The 20,839-nt window shown below is 39.2% G+C and overlaps 1 protein-coding gene across 1 annotated transcript; it reads left to right on the plus strand.

Annotated features, from left to right (window-relative positions):
- Positions 1 to 6,074: 6,074 nt before the first annotated feature.
- On the plus strand, positions 6,075 to 16,563 carry BSND (barttin CLCNK type accessory subunit beta). The gene is made up of 4 exons (XM_063300140.1): positions 6,075 to 6,380; positions 9,084 to 9,181; positions 11,707 to 11,949; positions 15,722 to 16,563. The coding sequence occupies exons 1-4, from the start codon at positions 6,204 to 6,206 to the stop codon at positions 16,134 to 16,136; spliced, it is 933 nt and encodes a 310-aa protein (XP_063156210.1). The 5' UTR covers positions 6,075 to 6,203; the 3' UTR covers positions 16,137 to 16,563.
- The last annotated feature ends 4,276 nt before the right edge of the window (positions 16,564 to 20,839 follow it).

Raw genomic sequence — 20,839 nt, forward strand, 5'->3', positions numbered from 1 at the left:
TTATCTTCTAGGGCTTAGAATTAAGACAGGAAACCTGACCCATCTGTCCTGCTGGGCCTCAAATTAGATTCCATTCCTGCCTGCAGTCCACACCTGTTCCTCCAAGGTACAACGTGTTCAATCTGTTCCCCTTGCAGAAGGCAGGGAGCTATTGCTCCCCATCTTCTCCTGCAGAGAAAAGCCTAGAAGATGTGCACAGTCTTCTGTCACATGTTCGATCAATTCTTCCTTCAAGCTAAAGAATAGGTTATGTGGGTGTTAGACAATGGATCTGGTGGCAGCATCAAGAATGCAATTAAGTCTCTGATATTTTTAGCTGGGTTGCACCCTTTTATTGGTTAAAGAGAAATATTCTGCTCTAAAATTAGTTATACACAATACTGGATTATCTTAAAATTGATTCATTAAATCTTGCCCCATGCTGTTCAGGGCAATCTATGCACGTTTACACAGAAGTCTATCTGGGCAGAAATAGGTGGGCAGAGCGCAATAGCCATCATCTGCATATCTATTGGCACTCACAAGCATAGAGTTGCCAAGCTTCTAATTGCCCTACTGCTGAGCCTTTTCTACCTCCAGTTATTTTATCTCCATGTGTGTCAGGAGACATACAACTAGTGTATTTCCTGCCCATTGGCATGGTGTTTAAAGGCATGAAGTAGGGCCAAGGAGGAAAACAAATTGCTGACAACACATGAAATATGTCAAGCCAAAGAAAGTATTTAACTTTTTTTTAAACTAAGACTTCATTTAGAAATGAAGTCTTTCTGAATGAAATTTTAATGTCCTCAAATTATATTAGTACCACAGTGGGGAGATCTACTCACTTTTTAAAAAAAAATCTTGAATGCTGCAACTTGTGATATCAAAAGAAACAGGCTAAAATATGACAATGCCATTTGTCAATGGGTTCCATATAACCCTGGCATCTGTCCATTTCCCATAACAATTTTCTCCTAATTTATTGAGTTCACTCTTAAAGCTCTCTCAAGGCTTTGGTATTTGTAATTTGTCAGTGATCTTTTGGTGTAACATCAGACACAATTATAACTTGAAAATCCATGAAATTTGTGAACCTCTCTGAGAAAATGGATTTCAAAGGAGAACATGAGTTATTAAAGGATGTTCAGCAATTATTCCTTTCTTTCTTGACTAAACCAGTTGGCTAGCCAAGTCTGAAAACAACACAGCTACAATTCTCATAACTTCTAGCTAGTTCCATGCTTGCTAGGATTATTACACTTGCAGCAAACACATCTCAAGGGCAATATGGACTAAATCAGCCTTCACCAACCCAAGGTCTTCCAGATGTGCTAGAATCACAACTGCCACAATTCCAAGCTAGTGAGCTGGTGATAAATTCTAGGAATTGCAGATCAAACACATCTGAATGGAAGATGCCATATTAGGGAATACCAGACTAGATATTCCGTACTTGATCTTCCCTCTTTCATTAGTGCAAGGGAATATGTGGTAATTTTTTTCAGTGTAAAATGTAAAAATCAATTTCAGATAGAGGAAGATTACAAAAGGATCGAATCTTGATGTTTTGCTTCGTTTTGGGGCCAAGGAGCACATCAATAAGCAAGATCTAGTTGTTTATGGCAGTCATGCCTGCAACTAACTCTAGGAGCCTTATTCTTATTATGGGTGAGTTTATTACAGGAGAAGAAAAAAATTATTTTGAGGAGGCTGTGTGGCCAGTGGCATGTAACCTGTCCCCTCCTAAAATATAGGCTCCTCTCCCAGGAACCTACTGATGATTGATCAATGACAGGGTAAATCTCTTAATGCATCTTCCCTATAGCATATGACAGAAGGAGTGGAATAATGTTTCACACTTGAGCTCTGAGTTGGATTAAACAGGAAAAACTGATTATGTATGAAGGACTGACGTAAGGTTGGGAACATGTTAGGACCAGAACCATATGATCAGAGAAAACACTGGGGTTAGCAAAGTATTAGAGCTGACACAAACTCTCAATGAGGAAAGGGCCTTGAGTTCATCACTGATTTCCCATTCAATTCTGCTGGGTTACAGAAATTTTCAATATGTAACAGTTCATGACTAATTCAATGAAATCTTATTTGTTTTTAAAAGAGAGGGTTAATTTTGCAGGAAGCAAAGGACTACCGACTTTCAATCCTTTAAAGTGACTTGAAAGTTGGATTTAGAGTGAATACAGGCCTGTAATATGCAAACACCAGCATTGCTTCATAAATCTGATCTCCTTCTCCCTCTCCCACTGCAATGCAATAGATCATGTACTTCCAAATTCAAATGCTGTAAGCACAGCACATGAGAAATAACTACTGCCATTATTTCTGGCTACACGTCACCCGCTTGAACTGCTAACTTGATTTTTCTTTTCAGAACATTAACAACAGATTATCATCTTAGTTTACTGTTTCTTTGTTTGTATGCATTTCTCTTTATATGATAGATCTGTTGTTGGATACACTACATGATGTTTGCTGTATAAATAATGATATGGAAGGGGCATTTCCATTTTAACCGTATTAATTAGGGTTAGCCATGCTGCAAATCCATGTTAATGGGAAGGGAATTTGGCTTTTTTATGAGACCTTGTGTACAGAGCCTGAGTTTGACATCTCTCAACTCTATTGGACTACAATGCTATCAATTCAATACAATACTATCACTTCCAGTTGATACTGCAATGATTGTAGAGAATGTGACTTGTGGCCCTACATAGCCGGAAGGTACCAAGTTAGAAAGTTGCCAAAGTACAAAGAAGCCATCCTGTTGGAAAGGTAGCTTAACTCTTTTGTGGTTATAGGGAATATCTCTTTTTGAAGACAGATTGTAACCCTGTAAATTAGATCCTGAGCTGCACTATGAAAAAAAAACCTAACTGCAAACTTAGTGGTGTTGGAAGGAAATCTTACCAGGTCCATTAATTTCTTCCAACAGTGGATACATCTAATTGGCCATTGTAGCAAAAACAACAACAACCAAAAGACAAAAAAACATTCTGAACGATATGGATCTTGAAAGGTCTTCTGACAGTCTCATAAATTCCTATGTGGACAGTTCTTGAAAACCTGATAGGATCAATAGCTAGATCCTAAGTAAGCTCAGAAGAGTTTAAATGTTATGTTAGTTCCTATCAATTCAGTACTTCTGACTGTTTTGCTCTTTTGTCAAAACCAAGCCTCCTGATTTGTCTTGTGAGAGAGTGGTGTATTTTTTAAACATATTAGTAAAAGCAATGAGCAGGATCCTCAGTAGTGAAATGGTATATTGGAGTCCGGCCATGCTACTTAGGCTGGCCAAGCTATTTGAATAGTCACTTTGCCAGGTGACTGAATCCACTATCATCTGTGCATGCGCACATACCTTTAGACAAAGTGGAGAATCCTTAAGTGGCTGTACACAGTCTTATTCAGGATGTAGTACATCAACAGCCATGGGCTCAGAGGAGCTTTGGACAATGTTTTATTTTGCCTCTCCAAATGGTTCACCTAGCCCAAAATTCTACAGCAGGGTCAAGGTGACTTTTGAGAGGTCAGGGTTACAATCTCCTAATGGGCATGGTTGAAATATTTGAGAGTAGAAATGTGAGCCGAGGACTCTGAGAAGCAGATCACACCCACTTTCACTGTTAAAATCCCCTTCAAAACCTGAAAGATGGCCCATAATTGCACAGCTAAAATTTGGCCATTTTATAGTCCAATTTCAATGGCACAACCTTAGGGTGCTGGTGGGTGGATGAAGGGGTACAGCTGATGGGTTGTGCTAGAGAAGGTGGGCAGAAAACAATATTTGTAGTTCTCCTTTTCCCTGAAACTCCTTGTGGCTCTTCAAAAGCTGGGGGACTGGGCAATCTTCTGGATATTGGAGGTCAATATCCAATGGCATTGATTCTTCAGCAATTCATGACCTACTGACCACAATGGGACAGCTGTAGATAGAAAGTTAAGGATTTACTCTGGGTCCCCTCTTGGTCTATTGCTCTGCCTTTTTTTTGTCCAAGAGATTGTTAATCTGCTTTCTTCTTTCTATTTTATTTCTCATGCACACCTGCACAAAGCATGTGCTCTTTGATTCTTCTCCTGGTAGGATGGAGTCAGCTAGGTGCTAACTGACTTTATAAACCACTTCATTAATTATTGCTCAGGTAAGATTCTGCTTTGAGGATGTTCACATGCACAGAGAGAACACTTAAATGTGAACACAGGAGAGGTGGTTCAGGGACATGCAGTAGAAAGGAGGGGATAAATGGAGATTGCATGCCTGATTCTTCCCACAAGGAACCTTTGTTGTATCCTAGCACCTTTGATAAACACAAGGAATCTTCCCATGAATGGAATGGCTAGTCAGAATGGGATTTAATTCAATGGCTATTCATTATGATTTCCATTGCTTCTCTCTGGAGCACAATCTCATTTAGATGCTGGCTATCTCTCAAGACTATCTCTCAGGACATAGAGATTTAAGCTTTTCTTGGTTGAGAAATAATGTTTTCACTGGGGACAAAGTAGTAATTAAAGCCAACATTCCAGGTTCAGCATTTTGAATTGTAAACCAGGGATGGACCCAAATTTGGCAAAATTCTTCTGTTGCTGGCTAAGTAACTGAAAAAGTATCTGTATGAGAAGCAGGAAAAAAATGAGAATAAGAAGGGTCTGGGGGAGAATATTTAGATTCCTCAACCTCCTTTTCTTCATAATGAAACAAACTGACAGCAAAAACAAGTGCCAAGATCTAAATTTCCAATAAGTTGCTTTCTTATTTGCAAGTTGAAAGCCCCACTAGATGGCAACCTACTCCCAAAATATTTGTGCCTATAAAACTGAAATGCTTTTAAGGACTGGAGTGATGGGGAAGAAGAGAAAAAGAAAGTAATTGAAATATTATTATCCACTAGAGGAAAGAAGACCTGCAAACAAAGGATAATTTAATACTTGCTGTAACCCATAAGCTTGGTTCATACATTAAAAAAAATAAATAAAATTTCTGATTTGACTAGCAGTTGGGAAAAGAAAATCTGAATGATTGCATGAAAGATTCAGGATGAAAAGTTTGAAGATCCTTCTGAAGAAAGATTGATTGTGGAAAATCCTTAGATGAATTAAAAATAAACTGGGAGTTTAAGTGTTTGGAATAATGGGAAAGGACACTCCTGGATTACAATTTAGACTGGAGTTTCTAAAAATAATCTGTAACGAAGGAATGTGGGAACTGAGGGATGATTATACATGGATGGTAAACATATACATCATATTTATTCACAGAGATGTAGTGCAGCTCAGCTGAGTATTTTCTTTTGGGGAAAGAACAAGGGTATAACTAAGGAATTCTCAGCTAAATATGGCTCTTCTCACTGAACTAGCAAAGTAAATGATTCATAAAACGGTCTTGCCATTTGCCTTTCTTAATGTGACAACTTCATTCTCCAAAGCTTGAAGAGCTTCCAGAATACTTATTTATTAGTACTGTGTCAATAGTTTTATTCATATTCTTCCATCCCATCCCATTATGAGTATTGTGTCAATAGCTTTATTCATATTATTATATTATTATTCATATTCTTCTATATCATCCCAGAATCCCTAGACAAAGGATGGTTAAGAAATGTTTTCAAAAAATAAACCAGGTTAATTACATACACACAAAGAAAGTCATCTTACTTGATAGAGAGAAGCTATATTTTAGTTTGAGAGTAAAGGACTGAAATATGAAGCAAATGGTACTCCCTTGGCAGTCTGTGTGATCTACCTACTTTCCTAATTCACCAGTCACCAGTCAACCACTTAGCTCTGACTCCAGTTGGAGCCTACAACCTCTCACTTCCTCTCCACACCCCCTTGGCAAATCATTTGCAGCTTTTGCAGTGTCTATAGCTAGGAGGAAGGTTATAGTAAAGCTCCCCCCAGGCAGCATTACTCAAATGTGAATTTAAAGATCTTGTTTGCATTCATTACAAACCCATTTAAAACTGGTTGGCTGAGATCTGGGCAGGACTAGTCTGAAGGTGGAGCTGACACTTGTCCCCTTGCTGCCTCTGGAAGAGACACTTGAGGATTGTCTGGGTCAGGGACAGGTGAAGGGCTACCCTGGACTTTCTTTCTCCCTTCCTTTCATTTCCAGATTCCAGTTCAACCTCCTTTTATGAATACGTCTGACTAGATTAGACTAGCTTGATGTCAATTTTGCTTTCCAAAGGGTGTATATTACAATGGCTGAAGAAAAAACCTTTCGCTATGGGCTTATTGTCCTGGGATTTTTTCTGGTAGTGATTGGCATGTTCATAATGAGTGTGGAGAAACCACAAATCTATATTACTTTCTGCACCCTGGGAGTCTTGGTCATCGCTGTGGGCATCACCTGGAGCATGTGTCAGTGCTATCCAAAGGTAGGCAGCATCGCTTTTAAAAAGTACCTAAACCAGCTTGCTTCCCCTTCCTTCCCTCCTTCCCTCCTTCCTCAGTCCTTCAAGGCTTGCTGGCCTACTGAGAAACACAAAGGCAAGCGGCTGATGAAGGTTTTAGTATCTGCTCAATAGATGTTTGAAATGATGGTTGTATTGCCTCATCAGAATAGTGGCAAGAATTATTTCTGCGAAAACAAATGTAAGGATGTTTTTTTTTTCTGTTGGAGTGATAACTTAAATCTGATCATCTAGAATTATATTGAATATGTGATTATAGATGCTTAAGCTTAACAAAGAACCCTGTGTATGTTGCATTTTCAGCCTATCATTTCATGAAGGAATTCAAAGCTGTGTTTAACATTTACATAACTGAAGAGATAGCTAAAGATTAGGAATAGAGAACTGTTCAGGATGGGCTATCTAGTTAACTATTATTGAGATTAAAACTCTGCATAATGTTACTTTTGCCAATGAATATATGTGCATCTGTCAATTTGATTGGAACTGCTGTGGAAAGAAAGAAAGAAAGAAAGAAAGAAAGAAAGAAAGAAAGAAAGAAAGAAAGAAGTGAAAGTTGACAAGTACAAATGAATTAAACTCTGTTGCTGCCACTGGCAGGTAGTGGTGGGAACCTTCTCAACACAATTCCTGACCCTCGACTTGTTCTTTTCCTTTGATCTCAAACTAGATGGAGAGGTCGTGGCAATTCCCTCAGTCCTTGTTCCTTCCAATATCTTTATTCTCAGAAAGGGCAGGTACGCATGGAACAAAAGCAGGAGACCCAACACAGTGTTATGGAACATGAAAGATCTTTATTCATCATCAGTCATCAAAATTCTCCAAGTGACTTTGGGCCATTCAGTCTCTCTCAATCAAAATTACCTTATTAGGGTTTTCTATTGTGAGGCAATAGTGAGGGTGCCAATCCTCTTTGTGCTCTGCCTTGAACTTCTAGAACAGCAGTTGGTAATTTGGGGGGCACATTCAGAATGTTGAGAACATATGGCAGATACACTTACAAAATGGCTGTCACACAAGGTTTGTCAGTTCACAAAATGGCAAGTGAGGTGGCCCTCAGAATGTTCTCTACTATCTCATTGTCCCTCTTCCCATAACACCTTTACGATAGTCAGTGAGTGTCAGTCCTTTGAGTTAGACCAGGTCAGGAAACCAATACCACAAAAAATACCAGAACTCTACTTTACTGATATAGGCTATAGTAACAAAATCTTGATAGCCTGATAGCATTTCTCCTTTTCTTCCTCTTTTAGTAAAAGAGAACAATCTTGAGTTTCTTTCTCATGCTTTCCTGTTTTACCAGGCTAAGCTCAGGTTTTACTAACGGCTGCCACATATTTTCTTCACAGCTATCTACATGCTCCTCTACAGTCAGACTCTGACCTAGTCACAATTTGTTACTGGTGGTTCTGGCAGCGTATACTGTAAACACATTGAATCAAATGTTGCCCTTTGGAAAATTTACAGTCCCCACATGATGGAGTATAAACCCGGTCCTGGGAATAGGGAATGGGTGAAGGAACCAGTAAGGAAGGAGGAGGTTCAAACCTGGGAAAGAAGAAAGTATGAGGAGACTCAAAATAAACTTGCCTTGATTTTCTTTGATATAAGATGTAGTATACAGAAACTCTGTCAGACTTTCAGATTCTCATACCCTACAGAAATAAAGAACATTCCTGAAACTTTGCTGCTCCTGTTTCCTGATCTTGCCTACCTCAAAGGGCTGACATCACCCACTTTCTCTAGGAAGAGCTTGACATCCCATGAATCTTTGACCAGGAGGCTACTGGCATGGCTACATGACATCATTAGCCCCCTTCCTGATTGGCTAGGCACTAGATAGGTAGCAGGAGGACTAGCTTAGCATGGGTTACGTGCTACCAGGTTTGACACTGAATTCTGTAGCAAACCTCTGTTTGCTTTTCAGCCATTCTTTCTCCCTAGCTCTTTTTATTGGGGGACCAGACATTCAAAAGGGGTCTAGGTATTTCCACATGCAACTGATTTGATGGAGTTAGTTTAATCCTGTGAATGACTGGGGTAAAATTTAACTCCCTGTGGATTATTTGATTAGGTCAGTTAATTCCTTTATGGTGTTCCAACAATGTATTACTTTCCATTGGCTCAATTAAGCAAGTTGTGGTGGCAGGATCACTTGGACCTGGTGGGACCCAAAAGCATTCCTACAAACAAATGTATTAGAGACTAGTACATTCCAACTTCCTGTTATTATTTTTATTAAAATGAAAGATAATTAAAAATAAATTTATTTTTAGAAATTAGGTCAGATGATGAACAGGACTGCCACCAAGAAGGTGCCTAGAGCAACACTTGTGCCATGGACACCATATTGCTTATTACATTATTGTGGACACAATTATATTATCATGGACACCATGTTGCTTATTACATTATTGCGTCATTAGAAAGAAAGTGAGGAAATAATGTAATAACTAACTAAAGAGAAGCTGGCTAGGACACTCTGCAATAGGAAGTTGAATTGGTTTCTCTGCACTTATATGGACCTTTACATGTACTCAACAGTGCTAACTTCTAAATCCTGTTGAAGTGTTACCTTGTGGAACTGTGCAGCTGTTTGCATATTCACACAAAAAAACAAATGGATAACCAGAGCTCTCTCTCCTAACTTCCCCACTTTTCTACTAGATCAGAGTTGTTTTTGTTGACTCAGAGTCTGAGAAGTTCCTTGTAAAGAAGTCGGCTGCTTCATCATCAATTGAAAATGAGATTCCTGAGAAGAAAAGGTATTTCACTGAGGAAACCAAGCCTGTAGGCTTCAACTCAATAGGCCGCAATCTACATTTTAATTAGAGCGCTAGCCAGTAGATGCTAGAGGCTGTGTTCCTCAAGAAGACAGGGTCAAGGATGAGAAATGCTGTCATGGGACAGCAAATGGCACTAAATATTATATCTGGTTTTTAAAATTAAACTCAACATTACCCTCTGTAAGAAAAAAAGGAAGGGCATCTCAAAAACTATTGCTATTACTCATTTAAAGCAAACTCATGAAATGACAATAGATTTCCACTTGATAGAAACTAAAGGCTGATCTTAGGGTTGCAACATTTAACTTCTTTTCAGTATTTACCTAGCCCTGGTAAATATTCAAGATTTAATGTGAGTACATGTAAAGAATGCACTTGCTGTAAGATCAGTAGATCCTTTGCCCTCATGTGTCTGTAATGTGTGAAAGCTACAAAAGATTACACAACCCATACAGAAGACTCCCATACAAAAAATTATACAACCCATACCAAAGACTCTCCACTCAACTCATACAGAAGATTTCCCTTTCTGAAAATAGTAGTCCTTAAGATTGTGAAGGACAGCAGAAACTAGTGCCATGAGGTCTATTTTTATGAGCTCTGTTAAGAACTGTTTCCCTGATTTAAGATCTAAATATCATTTACTGTGAGTTAGTCTAAGTCCTTCATCAGGCTCACTTAGTTAAGCCCTCTTAACAAAGAAAGCTGTTCATAAATCTTGGTTACATGCTGAGTTATAAGCTAGAGAACAGTAGCCTTCCCTTTGGTGCTGCTATTCTAACTTCTGGAGAAGATGCAATACAGTTCAGGTTTGGTTTATTCTCAGTGCTAGCATAGTTTACCAAGTTAACAAGGGTTTGGATTTCAGCTGGGCAGAAAAATGGCCTGTACTGAGCTGCAAAATATTGGGGAGTAGCCTCATTATAGTGGCCTCCAGCCTTTCATTCAAACCGGTCAACACTTGCTTCTTCAAAGAAAAACTTTTCATTCAATGAGAAGGGCCACAGGGCATCTGCAGGGAGAGGGGTAAAAAAGTCCAAATAACATTCACAAGTGTGTGATTGAAACCCTATCCTTTTGTATGTGTGTGTGACATCAACACATGTACAAAAGGGGTGTGTGCTTTATGACCCTCCCCTGAGGATGCCCCTGGCAAAGAGGCATAGTTCCAGGGTATTAGTGTGACCATCTAGCCTATTGAACTTGGGACATCCTCCTCCTGGAAATGCTTTCAGAGGACTACCCTTCAGTTGAAGGCATCCCCTGATTTAAGAGCTATCTAGGCCATAGCTCTTAAATCAGGGGATGCCTTCAACTGTAGTCCTCTAAAAGCTTTTTCAGTAAGAAGACGCAGCAGATCTTTGAAGTTGTCAAATAACAATTAGTAACAATTGCTGTGAGAAGACAGGACACCCTGGAGAAGATGCTGATGCTAGGAAGAGTGGAGGGCAAAAGGAAGAGGGGCCGACCAAGGGCAAGGTGGATGGATGATATTCTAGAGGTGACAGACTCGTCCCTGGGGGAGCTGGGGGTGTTGACGACCGACAGGAAGCTCTGGCGTGGGCTGGTCCATGAAGTCACGAAGAGTCAGAAGCGACTGAATGAATAAACAACAAAAACAATTGCTGACTGCTGTTTGGTAAGCAATGATAAGCAGTCCAGGATAATTTGCTGTGTGCTTCCTGCTCCTTTGTGAGCACATCTCATAACCATGGAAGAAGGAAAAGGTGATAGTAGCCAATAGTGGGTTCAACGCATTATTCCTTTTCTGCATGTTTGAGTTAGGTTAAAAAAAATAATCCTTTTCTAAACATCAGTCCTTAAAGGGGCCAGTGATTAGGGTAACTGCTCCTATCTTCCTCTTAATGAGTTGCCTATGTTCTAGTCCAGTGTTTCTCAACTTTAGCAACTTTAAGATGTGTGGACTACTTCCAGAATTCCCTGGCTGGATGGGGAATTCTGTGACTTGAAGTCCGCACATCTTAAAGTTGCTGAGAAACACTGCTGTAGTCAGTTGTACAAGCTCATTTTAGCTGTTCATCCTTCCTTCATTATTACATTTATTTTGTGTCTTTTCTCCACAAACTCAAAGCAGCAGTGTAGCACTTTTTTCTCAGATTTTGTCTACAGCAACAGTCCTGTGGGTTGTGTTGGTCTAAGAGAGAGTAACTGGCCAAAGTCACCCAGTGACTTCTATGGCTGACAGTAGAATAGGACCTGGTTTGCCCTAGTTCTAGACCAGCATCTAAATCAGTACATCATGTCTTGTTAGTTTCAATCCTGTCTGGTCAGTTTCATCTCAATCACTCATCCCCATCAAAGCATGATGTTACTTCTTTGGAGAATACTTTCCACAGGACCTCCTAAAGATCCAGGTCATAGTAATACTAATAGGAGTAAGGTCCATCTTTATCTCTGAGGATTAGCTGTTCTGGAAATAAATCCTGACACTGATAGATGATAGATGATAGATAGATAGGAATTTTATCTTGCTTTCTCCACAGCTTGCAAACCCCATACACAAGCCAGAAAGAAGCTGACATATATGAGAAAAGCCTGCCATCTTATGAGCAGATCCAGTCAAAGAGGGACAGTTCTGCAGAATGCTTGGGAATTTTGCCTACCCCAGTGCCACTGGTCAAGACAGGAAGACATATCCAGCCTCATGTACACACCACAGCAGAGGTCCATAAGGACTCAGAGAGCAATGGAGGCCCTAACAGAGATCCAACAACAGGACTGAACTGGTGAGTAACACAAATGAACTGTCCATGAATCAGTTTATATTATGGCAATCAGCTTTGGACTGCATAAATCTAAAAGGCTGCTAGGTGGAAGCAAAGAGATGTGGAATCCTTAACTTTTTACTGCAATCTAGTGGTTGTCCAGATTTATGTAGCTGAAATCTGGTAGTCCTAATTTACATTGCATATTACCTCATTTCTTTTGGCCAATAGTATTGGGACAAAATATTCAGTACATGTCTTGTATTACTCAGTGGGATAAGCATCCAGGCCAGAAGCTTATCCTGTTTTCATAGATTTATTGATATGTTGTTGTTGTTGTTGTTGTTGTTGTTATTATTATTATTTTGTTGTGTGAGGGGAGATAAAGGGACTGTTGAATAGGTAGCTTGATTATGCATGGTATTAGGAAAAGCTATATTATATAAAATGATTTTTGTGCTTGGGTTGTCTTTGACACACCCTTATACAGTAGTTTTGAGAGTAAAAATAAAGCAATTGTTGATTTATAGAGTCAGAATCAATATGTACTTTACCCTGGGGATTCTTAATAGTAGAATTAATTTTACATTGCTATAACTGTTCCAGTGAGAGGCTGTTAATTTAACAAGTCTTCCATCACACTCCCAATATCCTGCTTTACATAATACAATGAATATTCTGTTTCAAGTGCCTAGGGGGGATTAAGTCCTTGTTTAGAACTCCTAAAATGTTATATAAGTCTGGAGTAGGTCATCTTGCTCAAACTTTTATTAACTTTTACCATATTTTCCATGCAGCCTAAGCAAAAATATGACCATGTATACAGTATATTCCTTAAAGGTATCTCAAACAACCACTAAATTTTATTTTAAAATTCTTAAAACTCTTATTACATCTGTTCTATAAAAAGTAGATCTTTTGATAATGATATAATTCAAACACTCTAGAAAAAAATGGGCTTACTCTTTCTTGCAGTATTTGATAATGTCACTGAAGCAAGATGTGTTATAGCTATTTTGATTATGTGCCATAAAGTTGGTTCTGACTCTTGGCAACCACAGAGATAGATGTTCTCCATGATGATCTGTCCCTAACCTGGTCTTTCAGGTCTTCCAACAGTGCACTGATTGCCGCTGTAACTGAGTCCATCCACCTTGCTGCTGGTCATCCTCTTCTTCTCTTTCCTTCCACCTTTCCCAGCATCAGACTTTCTCCAGAGAGCTGGGTCTTCACATACTGTGCCTGAAATAGAATAATTTGAGGCAGATTTGTGCCTCGAGTGAGAACTCTGATTGGTTCAATAATATTTATTAGTTTTCTGGGCAGTCCATGGTATTCTTAAGAGTATTCTCCAATACCAAAGTTCAAAGGTGTCAATACTCTTCCTATCCTGCTTCTTTAAAGTCCAACTTTCACTTCCATAGAGTGACACAGGGAATACCATGGCTTGCACAATTCTGATCTTTGTAGGTATAAACACATCATGGCATCTGAATATCTTTTGCAAGGCCTTCATGGCTACTCTACCAACTGCTAGTCTGCATTGCATTTCTTGACTGTTTGTTTTTTTTAGTGTTGATGGTTGATCACAAGAGGCAGAAGCTATCTACCAGTTCAATATTTTCATTGTCAATTCTAAGGCTGGTTGTTTTACCTGTTGTCATTAGTTTGGTCTTCTTTATTTTTAATTTTAGTCTGATTTTTTTCACTGTGCTTCTTGATTTTTATTACTAGAGTTTGCAGATCCTTTGCATTTTCAGCTATCAGGATAGTGTCATTAGCGTAGCACAGGTTATTGATGTTTCTTCCTCCAGTTTTAAAGCCATGCTTATCTTCTTCCAGTCCAGCTTCCCTTAATATATATTTAGCATATAGGTTGAATAAATAAGGGAAGAGTATACAGCCTTGTCTCACTCTTTTGCCAACCTGGAGCCAGTCTATTTCTCCATGTCCTGTCTGTACTGCGGCTTCCTGATCTCTATATAGGTTTCACATGAGGACAATGAGATGTCCTGGGAATTATAGCTGTTATATATATTGTATTTATTAAGCCATTAACTAAGGATTGAGATATACCAGAAAACTATCAGGTCAAGAACAGTTATGCAGAAATGAAAAAAAAGTATATAATTGTTGTGATGAATTTAAAAGCTACCATATATCCACCAATTAAACTTCAGCATATAAGATGGTTATGTTTTCCATGTACGAGAGCTAGATTTAGGTGGGATAGTATTTCAATTGAATGCTGGAGTGTTTAGGAAATGTAAATTATTCCTGCAATGAAAATCCTGTATGTGAGTCCCTTCACCCTGAAAATCCTTCTTTAGTCTCAAATTATATGCCATATCTCTTACAAATTGTTTGTCAGAGTTTTCAAGATGAGTAATTCTTGTTTCATGTAAATCAATCTAAAGTACTAAATCTCTGATTCAAACGCTCATGTTTTCTGATTCAGATTATCCACTCAGGTTATTCTAAACATTTGCACATGGGGCAATGTTTTTAAAGTCACAAGAAGCTCAGTTTCCTTTTCCTTTGCATCTGGGTTAATTTAACCGAAGTTGTCAGCTTGTCCACTGCCAAGACAGCAGGCTGTTCTCCCTCAAGGAAGCAAGGAGAACTTTGCTTTCACTGTCTTCTCTATTTCAGATCTGTGATAAATCAAATGCATGAGGCTGCTGGCCAGTAATTTAGACACTCCCCTCCAGTGTTGTATTTACCAATTATGCAATAAAGTAGCAAAAAGATAAGAAGATTGCTACTTAAATAGGAAATGAGCTGAAGCATGTCTCCATTTCGATCAGACGTTCTTGCACATAAACTTAGTGCATTATATTTTATTCTATTCTGTTCTTTAATGTTCAGTCTTTCAAATCTTTCAGCCTTGCATGCATTTTTAAAAAATTTAGTTACTTCCCCCATTCCCTGGAAGATAGTTCTACAATTTTAAATCTTAAATATGCATAAGATGAGATCCAGAAAGTATTAATTTATTCAAAGAGACGTCCAATCATAACAAGTTATATAACCTTCCAGGTGTCTTTGGAAATGGGTTCACATAACAATAGAAAATTGCAGAAAATTATTTTCAATATCTTTTTTCCCCCTTCTTCTTAACATTGATCTGCCCCCCACCCCAGCAAATTAAACTGTAGACCAAAAGCATTCCCTTATTTCACAGCAGATTGATCCAAGTGAGAAATTCTGGGTAGCACTAACAATTTGTTGCACTGACAAACGAAGGAGCAAAAGTGATAGAATTGTAGATCTGGGTAGTGGAACTGTGAGAGAAAGAGAAGAATTTTCTTTGTTTATTTTGGAGATTCTGTAACTAAATGATGGCTAAAAGCATTAGCAGAAAAGTGCTAGACCTGGAGCTAGGGGTGTAAGGTTATAACCTAGGTTAACCATGTTGTGATCCTAGTTAAAGGAAAGATGAAATTTCTAATGAAAAAACAAATAGCTTTAGTTGAATAAAATATAAGCAGCACTCTGGTTTTCATCTTTTCAAAACTGATATAGTCATATTGCCTAGTTTGCTCCTTCGTTTATTCTTTTATCAAAATGCTGATGTTGGACTGGGATGGTCAATAATACTAAGCCTAGACCTAGAAAGCAAATTCCTAACAAACGAGTTAGTCATTCTGGACTAATAACCTGGTACAAGCTTAACATCCACATTGCTTCATTTACTGTAAACTTCTCAAGTTGAAACAGAAAACAGTTCAGCAAACAGACTTATAAGGAATGCCCTTCAATGAATCCCTTTTTTCTTCTTTTAAAATTCCAGCCCATCGGAGAGGTTTCTAAAGGCTGCACCATTAGCGTCTCTTCAAGAGGAAGTAGACACCTCTTCAGGGGATTCTACTTCCAACAGCCCATTTTTACAGAGATGGAAAGATGCCCCGAACCCTGTGCCTCCAACAGGAAGCCAGCTCCGATTCAAGCTTCCTTCTTATGAAGATTTTGCCTTGATGGATTCCCTGCCAGTAGAAGGTCAGGGACAGAGTGACGAAAGACCAAGCCAGAGCCATTGCCCTGTTCCTCCCACAGCAGGTGATGGCATTGTGGGAATAGCAGGCCCTGGGCCTCTGGAATGCAGCAGAGCCTTGCAGAATGAAGAGGACGATTTGTACTATGGGATAGAAGAGGGTCCAAGAGACATCCTTACTTCTGTTGTTGCTTTTGCTGAACCAAAACCATAAGCACCCCACCCCCCGCCCCCAAATGGGAAACTGCGGAAGAGCTAAAGGGCTCAACATTTTTACAGTTCAAATCCAGGGAGAGTGAAGGGGGATGGAAAAGAGATAATTCAATCAAATCCACAGCGCTAAGGCTTATTTTTACTGTAGAATGGAAAAGAAAGGGGATGTGGGAATATGAAAATAGATATAATGTCCAAGGAGAGTAAGAAATAGTAAAAAGAAACAGGGAAGAATGGAAATAGCATCTATTCCTAATCCAAGAACAATGTGGTATGTACGTATGTCCCTGTGTGTCTGAAGCCCTAAGGAGATGTATATATGTTTAATTTCAAAGACCATGAATGTGTGTTAATGAAAGTTATGGCCTATCCTGGAGAGTGGAGTCTAACATTTGCTTTAGAGCAGTGTTTCTCAACCTCAGCAACTTTAAGACATTAAAGAACTCACAGCATGCTGGCTGGAGAATTCTGGAAGTTTATTTTATTTTATTTATTTAATTTTTATCCTGCCTTTATTATTTTTATAAATAACTCAAGGTGGCGAACATACCTAATAGTCCTTCCTCCTCCTATTTTCCCCACAACAACAACCCTGTGAGGTGAGTTGGGCTGAGAGAGAGTGACCGGCCCAAGGTCACCCAGCCGGCTTTCATGGAGTCCACACATCTTAAAGTCACTGTCATGTTCACTGTTGTGATGTTTATGCATCGTAACGGTTTACTTGCCAAGGTGCTGATACGTGTACTGGCTGGGAGGGTGCTGCTGGGAGCCTTGTACTCAAGACATGCTGGACTGTGCCAGGGAGGAATGTGTTTGGGCTATCTCTTAAATGTCAAGGTCTTTTTACCCATTGATCAGCAGAGCTCATTAGGAGCACCTGGGAATGTGGGGCTGTACTGTATGCGAGGGAGGGGGTGGTCTGATGTTTGAAACGATGATATTTAGTTTGAGTTTAGGCGCGCTTTTCTCATTCTCAGCTTTTTACCTGTTTGCACTCTTTTCTAAATAAACCCAGAACCTGAATTGTGATTTTGAGTCTGAGAGTTTTATTTGGATAAAGGCAATCATCACAGTCACTGAGGTTGAGAAACACTGCTTTAGAGTTTCGTAGAAGAAGGTGTCATGTACCATCAAGTCTGCCTAACCTGTGATGCATCCAGCCATATCCAATCCACCACCTACTTTGGGTGCCTTAGGAGGCATAGTCAAACTCCTTTTTTGTTGCCTCTGGGATTTTAGAAACGAGGAAGAGGTGCCAAGCACCTAAAAAGGTGGTGGAACAAAGATGTGCAGACACAGCAGACTATTTTGAAACCTATTTAGTGCAACAGAAATGCCTTTTTTTAAAACCAAGAAATGTAAAAGGTGAAATACTCATCTCTAAAATCCGTCAAGAGGGCTATGCCCTCCTCCATAAGTAGAAAGCATCAACCTTGATTACTTTTTGGGATAAATAATCCAGCTACTAAATATCAAGTCCCTTTATCACTTCCTATTGATTATAGCAGACCCTTTCCCCTTCATCTGCAGCAGCGTTTCCTCCAGATGTGTTGGAGTACAACTCTATCATTCTGGTGTTGGCTGGAGATTATGGGAACTGTACCCCATCAGAACTACCACTCACTGGAATCTGCATTTGGCTCCTGGGAAGTTTATGTGTGTCTCCAACTATACTCATCTATATAAAAATAAATTCATATATTAAATACCATATGTTTCCAGTGACTTCCTTCTGAAGGAAACCAAATCTTACTAAGCAGTGGACCCTCTGAGGTTCTTATTGTTCTGAGAAGCATGGGGAAAATAATGATATGAAGTAGGAACTTCCCTATTGGGCAAGCTGTACATTTCTTGTGGGCCATGGACATCAGGATCTTCACTCCATAATGTAAAGCTGGACCAAAACCTACATTTTATTTTGTTTAATTTACACTTAAATTAATTTTCACCTTCAGTCACCTTTTCTATTCTCTGGAGGAAATTGTACCCAATACTTTCAAGGGCTTCATGAAATCCTGTGGACTTAGTTGGTATACATTTGCTGCAGAGTCATAAAACAGTTGTATAGCGCTTCAGATTCAGTGTCCAAAAGGTGCTTTGTAGTGCATGGCCTAAGCACAGCACTTGTCTGCAACTCCTTAAAGTAGCTGCATCTTTCCTGGCATCAGAATCATGGCTTTCCCTAAACAGCCTGATGCCTAAAAATGTGGGAAGATGATTCATAGATGACTTGAACATCATCTACTGATGCTTATTTTTTTTTTTGGAATGTATGAAATAGTACCATAATTGTACCTCTAGCATTACAGACGATGTAAGATAAGTGCTTTCATTATTTTACTAAGTCCTTTTTGCTTTGTGTTCACTGGTGTGATTGTAAGTAATAATCCCATTTAAATCTGACATTTATTACTAGGCAAATTTTAGATGATTTTAGGTCTTGTTTCAGCCTAATCTGATTTTGGTTTTCCTTCTAAGCCTACTCTTTTAGTAAGCATGAATTCAAGAGATCCATTTAAATATTCCCTGATTTTTGTGGGAAAAAAAACAGCTTCTGGTTTTGTTTCCAGCCACCACTTGGGGTATACAAAGGGATGGCAATGTATCTCTACAATAGAGGCCTTCTCTCCATCAACTCACTCTTCTGAATTATAGACATAACACACTAGTTACATGCAGATTTTTTTCACAAGTTTTCCTCAACAGCAGCCCTTTGATATTAGTTGTAACATAAAAATGGTTGAAGGTTAAAAACACTTCTGTGTCAATGTCCAAGCAGCTTGCTTGGTCATGCTTCATTGCTCAGGGTGATCTCAAGTGAGCAGCAGATGTGTATGAGCCATTGCTGGACAGAAGGGCAATGCTGAGCCCTCTGCACCTTTGCTTTGGAGGTATGGCTTCATGCTTCAGTTCCTGCCTCATGGCTATTGAAGATCGGCTTGCTGTGGTGGAAAATCTGGAGTGATTTGTATTAGTCAGTTGGCCGTTTCTGCATAGAGAAGAAGCAGTGCTTCTGGGCAGCTGTGGGACTGTGGCAGTTCGAATTTGACAAACTGTGGCAGAAGGAGCTGATGCTCAGTGTATCCATTTCTAACTAGGCTGCCTCAAGCTTTGGTCTTATAAAATATCATTATTTGGAAAGCAGTCCCACCGGGATGTACTTCCTAGCAACTTGTATTTAGAATCAAAGACTTAGGAACTGCACAGACTGCACGTATTTCTGAATTCTTAATACTTTCCTCATCCTTTTGAATGCCAGTCCACAAGACAAAAATACAGGTCTTGCTGCGCAGAAAGGTGATACTTTTCAAAGCAAATTAAATAACTTTAAGCTGAATATATGGCAAAGTTATCCTACTATCAGGATCTATTCTTGTGAGCTTTTTAGCTTTTAACAGCTATGCTTTTTGCTTACCAAGTGCATTTCTTTATCCTCTGCTATAAACATGGTTTTTGCCAATTAATGAGGGCTTAATAAGGACCATCACTTACCAAGGATAAGTTACATATAATAAGCAAGGATGCTTTTGGCAAAACGACTAAAAACCATTGCCAGCCATCAAACCATTGGCATTAGGGCAAAGAAATGCCTGATCACTGTCTACCAAGATATCCGTATTACCCTCTTGTGGGTTTGTTTTTTCTTTAAAAAGGGACATTTCCATTGTAATAACACAGCAATGGTAAAAAAAATACATCAGCTACTATGAGATCTTTTGTTACTCTTCCCTTAGGACGTATTACTTTATTATTTAATAGTTCTGATTTTTAAGATAAAATCCAGCCTTTTAACTGAAAACAGTATTCAAGGTGCTAAGATTAAACAACAAAAACATATCAGTTATCTGATACACATGTCTAGGGAAGATCTGCTGAAGGTCCCACCCCTTGTGATGTGGTATGAACCATGGGGCAGATCTCTATAGTTATAGCCTTACATTTTGGAATACACTTCCCCCAGAAGTACATTTGGATGTGACCTTCCTTGCATTTCACAAGGCTTTGAAGACCATCCGGTTTAAGCATACCTTTGGTCTTGGATGATTTGGGGAGATTATGTTTTACTGTATAAACATGGTATTTTGTATTGATTTGTTTTTGCTACCCAGAGTCAGAATGATGGGGTGGTTTATAAATACAAGCAAACAAACATGCAAGAATGTAGGTTGGTAAGTGAGTAGGTAGGGGGGTATATAGCAGGACTCAGCCAGAACACTAGAAGACACCTAGAATACTCAGGACACACCTAGAAGGCCCTCTTTTGTCTTCCTGCCAAATGTGTCTGTTCCATCCTGGAACATAGCAAACTTACATGGGAGAGTGCACTTTTCTAGCCTCAGTCTTGTAGAACAACTTTTGTCAACTTGAATGTCCTTCAGATGTGGCTTTATTACCCAGAATTTTCAGCAACGATCTGGCTGGAGAATTCTGAGAGTGCCGGGTTGGAAGTTTAGTAGTGGCATTTTGAATCGTGCATGGGAAAACAGCAGTCACAGCAAGTTCTTTAAGGGGTCGTCTTAAGACTTTCTTCTGTTTAAGGTTGAGGTTTCTTCTAACTGGTCAGATTTCTGGATTGGCTGCAGTTTCTGAACATTTTGCAAAGGAGGTTTTATGGTGAGTGCACTACAGTAGCACAAGTGGGTTGTAATGATGGCCAGACACATGACATCTACCTTGAATGCTTAGCTAAAGAATTGTATTTTA

This window comes from Candoia aspera, chromosome 3 (assembly GCF_035149785.1).
Source record: "Candoia aspera isolate rCanAsp1 chromosome 3, rCanAsp1.hap2, whole genome shotgun sequence".
Taxonomy (NCBI): Eukaryota; Metazoa; Chordata; class Lepidosauria; order Squamata; family Boidae; genus Candoia; species Candoia aspera.

Coding starts and splice junctions, on each gene's coding strand:
- BSND (XM_063300140.1), top strand. CDS start 6,204: ATGGCTGAAGAAAAAACCTTTCGCTATGGGCTTATTGTCCTGGGATTT. Junction 6,381..9,083: donor TGTGTCAGTGCTATCCAAAG/GTAGGCAGCATC, acceptor CTTTTCTACTAG/ATCAGAGTTGTTTTTGTTGA. Junction 9,182..11,706: donor GAGATTCCTGAGAAGAAAAG/GTATTTCACTGA, acceptor CTTTCTCCACAG/CTTGCAAACCCCATACACAA.